Below are 15,890 nucleotides of genomic sequence, written 5' to 3'. Positions count from 1 at the left end.
TATATACCACCCCACAAAGCTTCGTTTTGTTCTTTACAAGTTGGTGCATGAACCTGTTTCAGGGAATCTATGTATGTGTGTGTGTATGTGCTATTTATGGAGCCTACGCCGATTTAAGTTACCATTGGCTCGTCTATGAGAGTGATCTAATAATGATGATCAACACCCACACAGCGCGTGTATGTAAAAAGCATCCTGCAAATCCAATTATCATTCGCGACTATCCAACTCTGGAAGGACAGGTGACGTACCCATAAAAAAAGTCATGTTTATATGTACATACATACATAGAGCAGCGTTGTTTATCTTGTTGTGCAGGGAGGCTCCAAGCTTTATCCTAGTATAGTTCACACCCACCCACCCACCCACAGCACACCAGCAGCAACCAAGGGATGATTTCGCTTTTCGTTGCAGTAGCAAATACCTCCTGCTGTGCGGTGCTACATAGCGAGGCACACATCATCCATATGCAATAACTCCTTTGAACATGCTATAGTACCGTTCATGTATGAAAATCGTCATCCTCATTGTTACATACAAGAATACATCTCCACTTACCTGTCAAAGCATCAAGATAACATGTTACAAGATGATGATGCACGGCAATCAATAATGGTAAACCGGATTTGGTGTAAGCAAAAAGAGTAAAGCGGGGGAGAGAAAAGATGTGTCTATAATGATCTGCATACCACCCCCCTTTAGTGTAAAAATGATGATGATAATAATGAGAAAGCAAAACCTTGACGATACCCATTCAAAAGTGAACAACGACAGCATCACTCTTTAGCATTATTTTGATAGCAACGATAGTGTTATTATCTTCCCGGCATGAGAGCTTTCTCGCCCAACCACGAACCACCCCCCAACTCTTAGTTGGGAACATGGTGTTGGTGGTAGTGGTAGAAATAGGCTGCTTGGCGTGCAATGCACAGGAGAAACTATGTATATACACGGGCAAATGGCGGGTTTTTGATTTCGCCACACATACACACACACACACACCCATATCTACCTCATTTAATGTGGTGTCAAACCTCACCTTTTTTGCCCTTCTTTATCCCGTTTCCCTTTTTTTTACTTTTCGCTCTCCTTTTGCTATGAGCGCTGGAGTAATGCGCTGGATACGTAACAAAAAGATCACAAAAAAGAACACAATACAGGTGCCTGCCGACACTTTACAAGAGGGTAAAAGCTATCTTCTCAGGGTAACGTCTGGTGCACACATTGCTATCTTTGAAGGTCGATTTTGATCATCCATTTATGCAACGCAGACGTCCATGTTTATCTATTATTGTTCTTTTTTTTATAGGCATCCACGAAGACTTGTATTCATTCTTGCTCTTGCGTAAGATACTATTATCATTGCTTTGGATATGATTCGCTCATAAGGTGAGATTTCAGGTTACACAGGTGGATCGATGCGATGGGTGAATACCAGGTACATTGCATACATTCATATACGTAAAGGTGTGTGCGTGCTAAGAACTTCTTTTTTCTAGTTACTTGGTCGGTGACTTTGATGCATTCGTGGCATTCGACGAATTATCCAATCCATTGATTGAATTATGGTACCAACTTGGCGTTAGTGTTGGGCAACGTTTACCGGTGCAATGGTTTATCATGTTTGAGGAAGCGAATCGAAAACAACGTGAAGCCATCTCGGATGATACGACAAGCGACATGATTGAAAATGCTATACAACCAACAAAGCAAGATAACAACAACAATACGATCAAATCGACTGAACGTCCTCGTCGTATTGGCAAAGCCGATTCAAAGCGTACAAGAAAGAAAAAACTCCATCCCTCTCGTCATAGTGCAGCAGCAGCAGCAGCAGGATTGACGGAACGAAAGAATTCATCATCCTCCTCTTGTTAAACCATCGTCCTTGTTTGCGAATTTGATATACTTTTTCTTTTCCTAATACCTACATAACTAAGCATGAAATATACATATACTCTATGCAACCAACCAACCCCCTCTCTTTTGTGTGTGTGTGTCATCAATCACATGATTATCATTTGGACCTCTTTTTATTAATGATCGGTCATTCCATGTCATCTTTATTATTAAAATAATTGAATGTTGATAAGATAAAGTAATCCACAAAAGGAATAGGAGATAACCAAAAAGGAAACGAAGACCAAAGAGATGACGGAAGAATAGTAAGAGAATGTTGTTAGTATCAGCAACGAAAAAACCACCATACCCAAATACAAATACTTACCCCCACAAGCAAAGCAAGGAGGGAACGCTGGGATGGACCCAGCTGCCGATGTCCTCTACCGGTCAAGGTAGGGAGGCGGGAAATGGCTGTGCCGTTGTTTTATCCCTACTATTGAAAGATGTCAATATAAATCATACATCAGATCCAACTTGAAGACTTACCTTGCTGAGGATGATGGGGAGGGGGGGAGGAAAGTGCGGAGGCGAGTGACAAAGCTAATGGCGTTGGACTTGGTAGCAACAGGTGACAGCAAGACGTTTGGGAGGGTGGCCAACTACAATGACATGGTTGCAATGAGTACATGGAAGAAGCATAACTTGAATGAGCCAGCAATACGAACCCCCGAGATGATGTGTGTATGTGTGTGTGTGTGTGTGGCCAAGAGATAGTTGGAAGATAAAGGAGCGTGAGATAGAGAGCGTGTTCAATATTATATATCGTTTCTCAATGAGCACGGTCCCGCGGAAGGCGCCAGAAAAAAAAAAGTCATCCCGTCATTCATGCGTCAATCCACACAGCATCCGAGAGTGCAGAAAAATAAAACAATGAGTCATCTTTATCGCACCTATGGGATCCCCTCGCAGAAGAACAAGATAAGGATAAGAATGACATTTGTTGGGGATCAATGCATGAATTCATGAGCATCACGAGTGACAAACGGGAGAAAACATGAGTCCAAAAGTATGCCTCGACCTACATGGTCGCGTGTACAAACAAAAAAAAAGTGTCATTGTTGATACTTCATTGGTGTACGAGGAAGAGATAAGCAATGGGTAATACATGAATCCAAAAGTATCAGCAGTGACAAGGTGGGGTGGGTCTCCGATGACCACATCTTGGAGGAAGAAAACCGTTGTTGATGATCCACCATTACTTTGTGAAAAGAAGACAAGCGAGGATGCGTCATTGTTGATCCATTGACGGTTGGCATCAAGGCGTTACAGGAATGTGGAAAGGTCACTGCATGAATCAAAGGATGCCAAGAAAAAAAAATACATTGTGTCAAAATCTAGGGGTCAATCTCCCCCTCCCCACAAACACAGAATCCCAACAAGAAACACTATTGTTGATGTATGAATCCATTGGTTCACGGAGCTACGAGATAAGGGTGGCGTGTCATTGTTGATGCATGAATCCATAGCTCAATGAGTATACGAAAGTGGAATGTGGCGAGGTCATTGGATGTAGTAAAAGTACCCAGAGTAGCGGAAAAAGTTGTATGCGTCATTGTCTGATTCTCGGCCCACATAGCCAAATGTAAGGAAAAAACTATACCTGATGCATGAATGTATTGGCTCATGGAGTAGGAGATAAGGGTGGCGTGTCATTATTAAGTCATGGACTCCAGGCTCATGCATGAGAAAGGGAGAATGTGAGGGGGGTGGTCAACACAAACAAAAATTATCCTGAGTAGGAAAAGAAATGTCTAAATCTACATCTAGACTCACACGGCCCCACATAGAAAAAAAAGCTATTGTTTGTACCTGGAGTATGTATGAGATAAGGGCGCGTCATCTTTGATGCATGAATCCGTAGCTCATTGGGTAAGGGAAATGGAATGTGGATACCCGACAACAACAAGAATAAAGACATCATGTCATTGTCTCATTCTCGGCCTGCACAGCACGCTGTAGAAAAAAAAACTATGGTTGATGCATGAATGCACTGTCCAAGGAGCATGAGATAAGGGTGGCGTGTCATTGTTGAATCATGGACTCCAGGCTCACGCATGAGAAAAAGGAGCGTGTGTGTGGGGGGGGGATCAACACGTAAACCAAATCTATCACGAGTAGCGAGGGAAAACAATAGAAAATGCCTAGACATCTAGGCCCGTATGGCCCTCCAGCAATAAAAGTTATTGTTTATGCATGAGTACACCAACACATGTTATGAGATAAGGTGGCGTGTCATTGTCCATGCATGGATCCCAGGCTCATGTAGCACGAGAAAAAAGAGAGTGTGGGGACAGCACAAGAGTAACGTGGCGGGATAAGAGAAATAACAAACGCGCCCACATAGCCCTTTGTATGTAGCAAAAAAAAACTTGCATCACAATGATGCATCAAATTACGTTTGTTAGCTTCCCTCCTTCCCCTATCGATTAGAAATCGCTATCAATTGAAGAGGATAGCAGCAACAAGCGATGATGGTTGACTCTCAGTGATATTTCAGTAACCGCATTACATGGATCAATGTACTGGAACTGCATGAGCGTGTCAAAAAAAAGGGATCCCGGAAAAGCAGCAGCATCAACATCAGCAGGTGGAAGTCTCAAATGCGGGCGTCTTCTTTTTCATGCTCTCAAAGAAAGGACTCTTTTTAATCCCGTCACAATGACGCATCAGATAGATTCAACTGTTTGCTCCCCCACATTCATCCCTATCGATTCCCAAAGGAAGGATACTTTTTTCTCCCGTCACAATGACGCATCAGATTTACAATCATTGATCACTTACCCTTTCCCTATCGATAATAAATCGCTCTCATTTGAAGAACATAGCAGCAATCAATAGCGATGGATGGATGGTTGTGAATGACATTTCGGTGATCCCATTATACATGATTCAGTGTGTTGGAAGTACAAGGGTGCGTCAAAGGGAGGCCATGTAGCAAGCAAATGAGATGTTACATTGCATGCATGTTCGCGCATAAAGAATCTCTCCTCTCAACGCATTCTTACAAGTATACAAATCTATATTATCAAAATGATTGTGCTCTGTAATGATGTTACTCTTTCAAGTATACAAAAAAAGAAACCCAGATAAGACATCGCCATCGCAGCAGACATCTTCCAGAATACTTCCAAGCGAATCCTTGCAAGCGAATAAAAGCAACATATAAGTCACTATGTAAAAGTAAAGTAAATCTCATTTGGGGATGAGCGGGTCATTTGCAGCACACATAGTGGTAAGCCTTTCCACACAAAATCGACGTTTACGAGCGAAGCGAGCAGTTGGCGGCCTAGTAAAAGTATGTGTGATGATATCCTGATCCCAATGGGGCATTTCATTTCTGTATATGTATGTGAATGTATAAGCAAATCAGCGTGAGTAACAGCCCGGGCCGGACCAGGCGCCACTAACAAGTGTATAAAATTTATTCTAGCGCGTAGCCCCACCTCTCCTTTCGTTTCGTCGACAATGTCAGAACCTACAAAGGACCCCGTTGAAGAAATCACTCAAAAGACTGAAGAAGTTATCCTTGAGTAAGTATAAAACAATACGCCATTGTTGTCCAACCCCATTCGCTAATGCCGTAATGTCTTGTAGCGAGGAAGGCAAACCTCTTTCCAAAAAGGCCTTGAAGAAGCTTCAAAAGGAAAAGGAAAAGGCCGAACGCAAGGCTGCTACTGCCGCTAAGCTTGCTGAGGAGAAGGCTGCTCGTGATGCTGCTAATGTGGTATGTCTCTTGTATTTCAATGAATCCATCATGCCCTTGTACTTAAAAAAAGAAACACGTTATAGGACTTTTCGCAAGACCGTTATGGCAAGCTTCCTATGAACCAATCCCAATCTCGTACTGGTAAGTGCTACATCATGAAAAGAGAGAGGAAAGGTGGGGAATGATATTCAATTGTGTGAGTTCTTTTTTAGATACCAAATATGAGGACATTACTCACATCAATGGGGGTCGTGCCGGTGAATCGGTTGTGATCCGTGCTCGTGTGCACACTTCGCGTGCTACTGGCAACAAGATGTGCTTTTTCGTTTTCCGCCAAGGTGTGTCTACTATCCAAGGTATCATCACTGCCGATGAAAAGACCATTAGCAAGCCTATGGTGAAATTCTGCGTTGGCATTCCTTCCGAATCCATTGTTGTTGTCCATGCTACCATTTCCAAGCCTGTGGATGAAGTCAAGAGCTGCACTATCTCGGATGCTGAACTTGCTATTGACAAGATTTACGTTGTCTCCGAAGTCAAGGAACGCATTGTCTTTTCTCTTGAAGATGCCTCGCGTCGTGAAACGGACTTTGAGCAAGAAGACAGCCAATTTGTTCGTGTCAACCTTGATACGCGTCTCAACAATCGTGTCCTCGACTTGCGTACGACGACCAACAATGCCATCTTCCGCCTCCAATCAGCCGTTTGCTTGTTGTTCCGTGAATTCTTGATTGAAAAGAAGTTTACCGAGATCCACACCCCCAAATTGATTGCTACTGCCTCTGAAGGTGGCTCCAACGTGTTCCGCGTCTCTTACTTTAAGCAAAGTGCTTACCTCGCTCAAAGCCCTCAGCTGTACAAGCAAATGTGTATTGCTGCCGATTTTGGTCGTGTCTTTGAAATTGCACCTGTCTTCCGTGCCGAGGATTCCAACACCCATCGTCACATGACCGAATTCGTGGGTCTCGATATGGAAATGGCTTTCAATGAGCACTATCACGAAGTCGTTGATGTCCTTGATGAAATGTTTGTTTACATCTTCACCAACCTCAAGAAGCGTTACAGCGTCGAGATTGAAGCTGTCAAGAGACAATATCCTTTCGAAGATTTCGAATTCTTGCCAAAGACCCTTCGTCTCAAGTACTCTGAAGGTATCCAAATGTTGCGTGATGCCGGTGTTGAACTTGGTGACTATGATGATTTGAGGTATGTGTGAGATGGGGGATGATTGCCCACATCCATCGATAGATACACTGACACGTAGCTTGTTACACACACATGATAATAGCACCACCAACGAAAAGTTGCTTGGCAAGCTTGTCAAGGAAAAGTACCACACCGACTTTTACATTTTGGACAAGTTCCCTCTCGCTGTTCGTCCTTTCTACACCATGCCCGATGCAGAGAACCCTCAATACTCCAACTCTTATGACTTTTTCATGCGTGGTGAAGAAATCATGTCTGGTGCTCAACGTATCCATGATCCCGATTTCTTGGTTGAACGTGCAAAGGAACATGGTGTCGATATCTCTACTATCCAACCTTATATTGATGCATTCAAGATTGGTGCTCCTCCTCACGCTGGTGGTGGTGTTGGTTTGGAACGTGTTGTCATGCTTTACCTTGCCCTTGGCAACATTCGTCGTACCAGTCTCTTCCCTCGTGACCCCAAGCGTCTTGAGCCTTAAGATCCTCCTTGCAATAGACAATAATAAACCAACACATCAAATGTTTTTTGTATATATAATTTATTGCTATGGATGGGGTACGTGCTTAGGTTTAACATGTGAATCCTGCAAGATGCGGACGTGTGTCAAAAGGGAATTGGAATGCCGTACACACATACACAGCCCTCCTCCTTTTGTTCCTATCTTTTCCTCTCTCTCTCTCTCTCTCTTTATCTTTAACCCCCTTCAAATCGCATCATCATGATCGATAGTGATTTATCCTCTTTACACAGTCTCACACAATCCCATCATATGAACCGACGTATGGGTCGTCCTCGAAGTCTGCTACCCGATCCAGACGCTCCTAATCTAGCTGTCCGATGGTAAACGATTATCCCTTCATGGTACACCATGTACAAGTCATTGATCCTCTGCACCCCATTCCATTGCTAGGTTCCATGCTGTGGATAGCCCAATTTCAGATCCCATTGTGAATCGACGAGCACGAAGCGGCACCAACTCATCACGCAGCAAAGGCACCAGTAGCCCGGCACCACCTGCTTCTCCAAAACGCACACCACCCAAAGATTGGATTCCATTCTCTAAACGTGATTCGAATGCGCTTGAAAAGGCGTATCAGGTACGCGTATAAAGGATGTGTGTTGTATACGCCAAGTTTGGGGGTTAATAATAGTTTTCATTATCAGAACAACGATGTGCGTGCAACCGTATTAGTGAACGAAGATCATTTGTTTGAAGTGGATGTAACACAAAGAACCATCAGCCCTGTGTATTGGGAAGGTCCCGTGTACGAAGTGCGACGTGCAACTTGGTTTATGCAAGGTGATGGCTCCAAATGGGTTCCTTGTGAAGAGAATTTGGCAGAACAAATCGAGCTGGGTTACTAGTAAGTAGTGATTGATTTCCCTCTCTCTCTCGTTTTCTTTGTTAACATGACATCCATTCAAGCAAGCATAAACCTTGGTTGATTACTGAAGATCCACCCATGACACCATCCTCCACAACAACAACAATCAACAACTCATCATCCTCCACCACTACCGATTCAACGCTCAAAGAGGAAGAAGATCTTCAACGATCGGACACTGCCATTGAAGAAAAGAAGCTGGAACAGAAATTGGAACAGCAACCTGTGGAAAAGCAATGGAACTTGTTGGGCCCTTATCTTGGACAATACATGGTTTACACAGGCACCAATACTGCATGGTTACTCTAGTAAGCTCAAAAGAAAACATGTTTTGACATGTGTGTGTATGTGCTCATTGTTTACATGTTTATGTAACAAATAGCAACACAGCGGGAAGCAAAATAGCCAAAAGCATTATCACACGACTCACCAACCGATCCAATTTGGGCGGCACACGCTTGTTGCGAGGATACCCGGAGGTGGAAAAGCAAAGCAAATCAAAGGCAACAACCCATTCACCCAAACAACCAGGAGCAGCAGCACAACAAGAACGTGGCATGAAACCTGACGAGAAGCTTGCAAATGATATGACCATGGCAGAACAAGAAATGGAGGATTATGACAATGAAGATAGTGAAGAGGAAGTTAGAAGTATTGATCATTTGGTCTTTGTGATTCACGGGTAAGTTATCGTTCTCGATGATCATTGCAAAGACGACGGGGTTGTTGACTTGCATATTATTAGCATTGGTCAAAAGATGTCCGAGAGGATGGGTCAAAACTTTACACATGGTAAGGCTTATCATATATACCTGGTAGAATGATGGCTCACTTTTTTTTCTAGATGTCAACATGCTGCGAAAGACACTCAAATCCGCCTATTCCACAGCCATTGCAGCCACTGACAATCCACAACGACCCAATGGCATTCAAGTCCTTCCTATTCTTTGGCGGCATGAAATCACATTTGGCATGGCAAGTGATGATGAAGAAGGCGTGGAGATGGATCTTGGAATGATCGGTGCCGATGATGGTTGTCCCACGCTTGATGAGGTGACTTTGGATGGTGTACCCAATATTCGTCTAGTCGTCTCTGATGTCCTTCTCGATGGTATGTATTATACTTTGTCCTCTTTTATGATGATAACTCATTCCCTATAATAGTACCCTTATACCTGACACAAAAGTACCGAGATCAAATGACATCCATTATCACACGAGAGATCAATCGCGTCTATCGTCTTTTCGTTCGAAGGAATCCTGATTTTATTGAAAGGAATGGCAAAGTGACCCTACTTGGTCATTCTCTCGGCGTAAGTCTCGATCTCTATTTCTGATGGTTGATTGACTAATTTGCCTTTTAGTCTCTCCTTGCATTTGATATCTTGAGCACACAACCAGAACAACCCCTCACAAGAGAAGCTCGTACGCTTTCCATGCTTGATGATTTACAAGCATCCTCCATGGCTATGGACAAGAAGTCACCAGCCTTGTTATTCCCGGTTCGAAACTTTTTTGCGGTGGGCTCCCCTCTCGGTGTGATTCTTTTGTTACGAGGATACAAGATTGCATCTCGAAAGTGTCTTGAAGAGGATATGGCGAATGGCAAAGTGAACAATTTTGGTGACATGTCCAAATCCTCGAGTACGGTGTCCTTTTGTTACCCTGCTGTTGAAAACCTATACAATATCTTTCACAAGGTAAAGTATTATCATCCCTCTCTATTTCCATACACATGAAATTGACCTCTCTGGGATGTAGTCTGATCCAGTGGCGTATCGACTTGAGCCTTTGATTGCACGTCAACATTCTGCCAAATTGAAACCGGTGCCTATCACGTATATCAAGGGCGGCTTAAAGAGCGTGATTGATGCTGGCTTTAGCGTGGGGTCCGGTATTGCCAATCGAGCGGGTGCCATGTATGAATCGTTCAAAATGGGATTAACAGCCAACTTGTTTATGCGTGGATTGGGTCTTTCAAAGCAATTGGAGGATGATATCAATCAAGCAACTGCTGCTTCTGCTGCCGCTGCCACTGCCGCTGCCACTGCTGCCAATCCAGAAAACAACAACAACGAGCTTACTACGGGTAGCAGTGAATCCCTGTCACCTGAATCGGATGAGCAAAATACATTGCGTTCTCGGTCACGGAGTGATCCTTCATTGACAGACAAGTATCGGAAAAGAGCTGCTTCATCGGCAAGTGAGACTTCAGGTGCAGAGAAATTGAGGATGTTAAATCAAACGGGTCGTGTCGATTTTTGTTTGCAAGAAGGCATCTTGGAGAATCCTTATCTAAGCGCATTTAGTGCCCATATGCAATATTGGCAGGTAAGTGAAAAATGGCATCTATAGGTGATTGCTTCATTTATTGACTGTTTCCTACACCTTTATAGGATTTGGATGTAGCTGCGTTCTTGGTGAGAGAAATTTACAGAAACTAAGTGCTATTGCATTCACGAGCCCACACGCACGCACGCAAGTCGAATCACTCCTCCTCCCTCCTCTCCAGCTATGTGTTGCCAGGATACAAAGATGGATGAAGAAACATCGCTGCTTGATTGAGATGATATATATACCTTTAGGATATTAGAATGAATCCACTGTACATTACATCATACATTTACAAATGATTTCCCAACAATGCCAAATGTTTTATACAATCTCATGTAAAATTCTATTATCTACTGCTTGTGAAATGCATTCATGACGCGATCTTGAGCAACGGTTTGGGGATCATACTCTTTGGGTAACTCGAGACCCACTCGCTTTGCTGTCATTTCGAGCTTTTTCTTTTGTTCCATAACAATGGCTGTGTATCGATCACGTAGTTCCTATGCATCATCAAAATCGTTTTAATGATCCCCTTCGAGTTGACAGAAAAAAAACCGCCCATTTGGCAAAAGTATACCTTGTGTTGTCGTGAGCTCTTGAGATAAGTCAACACATTCTCTGCATTGCGATTCAAGCTCATGATGCGTTCGGGATCGGTGACACCCTGGTTTTCACGGTAGATAGTCTTCAACTGCTTTGGGAAAACGTCATTGCTCTTGGCAAACTAAAGTGAATACTTGCATTAGTGATACGATCGCAACCCCCGCTCAATGTAGACCCTATCAACCTGTCGATTGACTTCACGCAAGAGATGTCGGTAGGTGGAAAGTGTGGATGCTTGCATGTCAAAAGGCAAAGGGGTGTGTTATCGTTGCGAAGAATTCAAAGCCAGGCAAAATCCACCGCCCCATTGGCATTCACGTGACCATGGAGACGAGTCACCTGTGGTGGTAGTCATGACAATATGGTTTTTCTTTATAGGAACGATAGAGAATGATATACAATAGATGATGCTGGTAGATGGGGAATGAATACATGAAATAAAAAAAGGGTGGGATTTACAATAGAACAACGACTACAGGCTATCAATATCAATTTGTTTGCCATTGCATAATTCTTTTTCAAGCTCTTTTAACAAATACTCGTCATCATCATCATCGTGCACAGGGCATTGCCAGGAAGAACTAGAGCTGGACGTTGTGCTTGTTTGTGTGCCTTCCATAGTATCTTGTGCCTTGTCGTTTTCAGGTTTCAAGAGTGCTTCCAATGTCCCATTCTCTGCATGTTGAAGGATATCTTCGTACTCCTAAAACACAAATGAGTGAGCCCACTCGCATAAAAGACAATGGATAGGTATACTTACGCCTCGATATTCACCACCCACGAACACTTGTGGTACATGTCCCTCACTCGACCTGTTATTGCCGTAACGTTTCATATGCTCCACGGCCATTTTGCTTGTTGCCACGTCCACCACTTGAAAAGGAATATTATTGTTCTTGAGCAGTTGTTGTATGGTATCTTGATGGCGTTTTACCTATATGTACAACATTTTAGTATACAACTCAAAGAGATGAACGTCTCTCGACGACCAAGATAAATTACCAAGGGGCTACCAGAGACGGAGGAAATGTATAATTGGATCTTTGTATTGTTGGAAGGTATCAAATCAGGTAATGCTTCATCATCATCGTCATGTGCTGAAGACTGGATTTGCTGTGAGTATGCATTGTTGGTCTTTCGAAGAATGGATAATGGTTGCGGTGGTGGCCATGAAACAGCTTCGGTTGGTAAGAAACGTGATGTCCATGGTTGTTGTTTTGGGTGATGATGTTGTGGCGATTTACCCGCTGCTGCATGTTGCATTTTGTTATTATCATCTTGCTGTTGTACTGGATGTGAATGCTCTGCTTGTTCGAATTCCTTCAACACGCGTTCCAATTGTTCTTCCATCATTTGGTCGTTGTTGTTGCCATCCTTGCTGTTGTTGAGGAGCTTCGACTCTGCTTCTTCCAAACGTGCTTTGATATCAGCTACTTCTTTGGCATGGCGTTGTTTCAATAAAAGGATGTTCTTGATCTGATCGGCTTGGAGCTTGGAAATCTCATTCTGATGAGCGTCTTGCATCTCTTTCAAGATGGCCTGGTGCTCTTGCAGGAGTTGATTCTTTTCATCAAGGATGATTTCATGTTGGCGTAAACTTTCTTGATGCTTTTGTTTTTGTTGCTGGATAATAAAAACCATCATGTGTCATTGTCAGGGGGTGTTAAGGAGGAGGCTGTTGTTATTATTATTATTACCTCGAGTTGTTCATTCAAGGCTATAATCTCGGGAGCAAGCTTATCCTGGTGTGTTTTGAGCTCCTTTTCCTTTTCAGTCAAGCGCTGCAAAGCTTGTTTGTTCTAGTATAGGCGAATGAATATCCCGTATGCATATAACAAGTACATAGGCACCCCCCATACTTACCTCCACTTTGAGTTGGTTCAATTGATCCTGGTATTGTTTAAGCATCTCTTCACGTTGTTGCAAATCATTTTCCCTTTCCTCCAATGCTAAACGATGATCATCCTTCACTAATGCATCACGTTGTTGTTTCAACTCCATTCGCAACTGCTCCAATTCTTCATCTCGTTTCATGGTTTGCCGCTCGAGTTCATGCAGCTGGTGTTCAGTTGTTGTTGTCTCATTGTCTTCTTCATCTTTCAATGATGCATGATTGTTGTTGCTAGGTTGTTTCACTTCGGGAGGAGGTGTTGCGGGTTGTTGTTGCTGTGCCAACTGATCTTTGAGTTTACGCAATTCATCTTGTTGCTGAGCAATGACATCCATGTTTTGGTTGTTCTACATAAAGTAGTAGTAGGTGTTAGTCATGCAAAGACAATGAAATACCGCATCATGTTGTGTAACCTGTAGTTTCAGCTTGTCATATTGCTCTCGCATCTTCGCCACTGGTGATAAGGATTTCTGTGTAGCAGGGGACCGAGATGCTGGTAATCGAGTCGTATGGTTAGGAGGTTTGTGGCCACCACTTCTTTTAGACGGGGCGGGTGGCGATCGTGCATGGGGAGAATGGGGCTGGCGTTGACGATTGGGCGCATTGGCTTTTGGCATTGTTGGAATGGACTTGTTCAATGCTGGTTGTTGTTGTCGAGTATTCTTTTTCTCCATGGGACGACGATTTGGCATGGTGTTGTTATTGGTAACGGTCATCCGGGAAGATGTGCGTTTGGTGGTGGTGGGTGTTGATGATGATGATGGTGGGGTTGCATGAACGGATCTTTTTACTGCAGTGGGTTGTCGAAGCCGTGTTGGCTTTGGTGATCCAACATCTACCGATGGATCAAGTTGTTTTGGATGATAAACCATAAAGAAGAGGAAAGAAAAAAGAATGCAAATGAGCTGCTGGTTTATATCATTTGAGGAATGAAGGAGGTGGGAAACGATATCAAAGCAAGATCACATTTTTGGAAACTCGATTTGCCCTTTGTTTTGGTTTCCTTTTCAACTCAATGCATCATTGTTTGTGGATCCACAATAAACCGGAATCATCATCATTCATGTCTCCAAGCACTATCAAATGATGTTTGCCAAGGTGCATTCAAGTTTGCTTGTTACTCATTTTCCCTCCCCACCCCCCACCACCCTATGTCAGTGCCTGCAAGTCGAATAAAATTACAGCTTTATAATTATTTGGGGATAATAACAAGTACATCCTCTTCACCACGGAAGATATCTAACAAGGGTTTATCCATCTGCTTGGAATTGATAGGGATCGTCATCTTGCCATTGTTACGACCAAGCACAAAGTTCTCCGGTAATCCATCCAATTCCTGGTACATGCAATGATAAGTACAATCATACCCATCTTGCCAAAGAAATGCAAACTCTTACCTGCTTGATAGATGCTAACGATGCATCAATCGATTCATTCTTTAAGAAGACGGATCCCATAATCGACTCGTCGTTGCGATTGCCAAGATAAACAAGGATCTCTTTTTCTGCTGCGGATGTATTGCTTTGTTGTTGTTGCTGCTGCTGCTGCGGTTGGGGTGGTTGTTCCATATCCTTACGAGCTTGATGTTGTCGTACAACATTCTCGATACGAGCCTCGGAAAATTCATCCGGCAGCAACCATGATTTCTCCAAGTCTGGTTCTTTCAGGTACCTCGGCACAATGGGTAATGCAGGCTCAGGTTTTGCTTGGTTGGTATCATCACCACCAGTACTAGTGACAGGCTCAAGTAGGCTGACGATCTCGGGATGTTTGTCACGTGCCAAATCAAGGGCTGTTTGATCCTTGTGGGTCTTTACATTGGGATCGGCACCGTTGGATAAGAGTAAGCGCACCACGTTGACGTGACCACGATGGGATGCCCAATGAAGCGCACACCTTTGCTACCATGGAACCGTAAACGAAACACACTTTTGTAAGCACCATTGCAAAAAAGTGGGGGAAGGGTCTCTTCAATGCCCATACCATCCGTTCATTTTGTTTTGTGAATTCAAGTTGACGCCTGAATTGGCGAAATGTTGAGCAGCCTTAATGTTCCCCAAAGCACACACTTCACGAAGGGTTTCTTCTCGTTGATCGGTGATCATAGCTGGACGAATGAGGGGGAGGGGGTTGGTGGCAAGAAAGTGCTGGAAGAAGAAGCCCAAGAGTTTGATCGGTTCTCTAAATGTCGGCTGTCAAATGGGCTACGTGAATTCCAAGGGCCATCCATCACAGGAAGCCTTAGATCTCTCTTTATCATTCATGCTGCCCTCTTTTGGGAAAATGACACTGAATCATCATCCATCTTGCCAATAATTGTAATTTCACATAGCTCAGCTTACATACAATAACGTTGAAGTAATAAAAGGTATTGGTTTTATTATATATGTGTACACAAAAGCGTGGGTCCAAGAGGCCATTTTCAGACATGCGGATGTTGGTTGGCACTTGTTGGGCTTCAAACACGTGCTTGATCAATCGTTTCTTCTTCTTCAATTTAAGTAAATGGATGCAACGACATGGTTTCAATACAAAAGAACAATACCTCTTCTCGAGAGCTTTATCAATGACGATTTGAAACCTACAAAGGATTAAGAATAAGAACAAAAAGAAGAATAGAGGCCAGGTTGGGTGCGCTTTACTCTGATTCTCCTTGCTTTTGTTTCTTTCGTGCTTGTTGCTGTGGCAACCGTAGAGCTGCCATGGAAACACGTGAATAAAGTATTTCTTCTTAAACTTCTATTGTATACTTACCATGTACAGATTGGTAATGATCGTATAGATTGCGCCTGTTGGTTTTAGTTGCTGATTCTGGTTTCGTGGTGTGGCAGAGGTGGCAACGACTTTAACATCGGGACC

At 43.3% G+C, this 15,890-nt stretch overlaps 6 protein-coding genes across 6 annotated transcripts; 3 read left to right on the top strand and 3 right to left on the bottom strand.

The window, feature by feature from the left end:
* Positions 1 to 1,097: 1,097 nt before the first annotated feature.
* O0I10_011917 (uncharacterized protein) lies at positions 1,098 to 1,878 on the top strand (the record flags this gene model as incomplete). Its single annotated transcript, XM_058491876.1, has 4 exons — positions 1,098 to 1,239; positions 1,310 to 1,345; positions 1,402 to 1,438; positions 1,500 to 1,878. 4 exons carry the CDS (start codon positions 1,098 to 1,100, stop codon positions 1,876 to 1,878), a joined length of 594 nt encoding a protein of 197 aa, XP_058337364.1.
* A 3,489-nt stretch (positions 1,879 to 5,367) lies between these two features.
* O0I10_011916 (aspartate-tRNA(Asn) ligase) lies at positions 5,368 to 7,296 on the top strand (the record flags this gene model as incomplete). The annotated part of the gene is made up of 5 exons (XM_058491875.1): positions 5,368 to 5,432; positions 5,497 to 5,626; positions 5,692 to 5,749; positions 5,821 to 6,814; positions 6,897 to 7,296. 5 exons carry the CDS (start codon positions 5,368 to 5,370, stop codon positions 7,294 to 7,296), a joined length of 1,647 nt encoding a protein of 548 aa, XP_058337363.1.
* A 303-nt stretch (positions 7,297 to 7,599) lies between these two features.
* O0I10_011915 (uncharacterized protein) lies at positions 7,600 to 10,647 on the top strand (the record flags this gene model as incomplete). Its single annotated transcript, XM_058491874.1, has 11 exons — positions 7,600 to 7,658; positions 7,729 to 7,915; positions 7,983 to 8,182; positions 8,245 to 8,511; positions 8,586 to 8,885; positions 8,949 to 8,995; positions 9,048 to 9,314; positions 9,368 to 9,516; positions 9,568 to 9,903; positions 9,965 to 10,534; positions 10,600 to 10,647. The coding sequence occupies 11 exons, from the start codon at positions 7,600 to 7,602 to the stop codon at positions 10,645 to 10,647; spliced, it is 2,430 nt and encodes an 809-aa protein (XP_058337362.1).
* Positions 10,648 to 10,887: 240 nt separating this feature from the next.
* On the bottom strand, positions 10,888 to 11,381 carry O0I10_011914 (uncharacterized protein; the record flags this gene model as incomplete). Its single annotated transcript, XM_058491873.1, has 3 exons — positions 10,888 to 11,037; positions 11,115 to 11,261; positions 11,325 to 11,381. The coding sequence occupies 3 exons, from the start codon at positions 11,379 to 11,381 to the stop codon at positions 10,888 to 10,890; spliced, it is 354 nt and encodes a 117-aa protein (XP_058337361.1).
* Positions 11,382 to 11,612: 231 nt separating this feature from the next.
* O0I10_011913 (uncharacterized protein) lies at positions 11,613 to 13,903 on the bottom strand (the record flags this gene model as incomplete). Its single annotated transcript, XM_058491872.1, has 6 exons — positions 11,613 to 11,843; positions 11,901 to 12,074; positions 12,143 to 12,763; positions 12,838 to 12,939; positions 13,004 to 13,378; positions 13,445 to 13,903. The coding sequence occupies 6 exons, from the start codon at positions 13,901 to 13,903 to the stop codon at positions 11,613 to 11,615; spliced, it is 1,962 nt and encodes a 653-aa protein (XP_058337360.1).
* Positions 13,904 to 14,223: 320 nt separating this feature from the next.
* O0I10_011912 (uncharacterized protein) lies at positions 14,224 to 15,136 on the bottom strand (the record flags this gene model as incomplete). Its single annotated transcript, XM_058491871.1, has 3 exons — positions 14,224 to 14,367; positions 14,429 to 14,927; positions 15,015 to 15,136. The coding sequence occupies 3 exons, from the start codon at positions 15,134 to 15,136 to the stop codon at positions 14,224 to 14,226; spliced, it is 765 nt and encodes a 254-aa protein (XP_058337359.1).
* Positions 15,137 to 15,890: the final 754 nt, after the last annotated feature.

This window comes from Lichtheimia ornata (assembly GCF_029851405.1).
Source record: "Lichtheimia ornata isolate CBS 291.66 chromosome Unknown scaffold00104, whole genome shotgun sequence".
Classification (NCBI taxonomy): domain Eukaryota; kingdom Fungi; phylum Mucoromycota; class Mucoromycetes; order Mucorales; family Lichtheimiaceae; genus Lichtheimia; species Lichtheimia ornata.
This window is presented reverse-complemented; position numbering and strand designations above follow the sequence as displayed.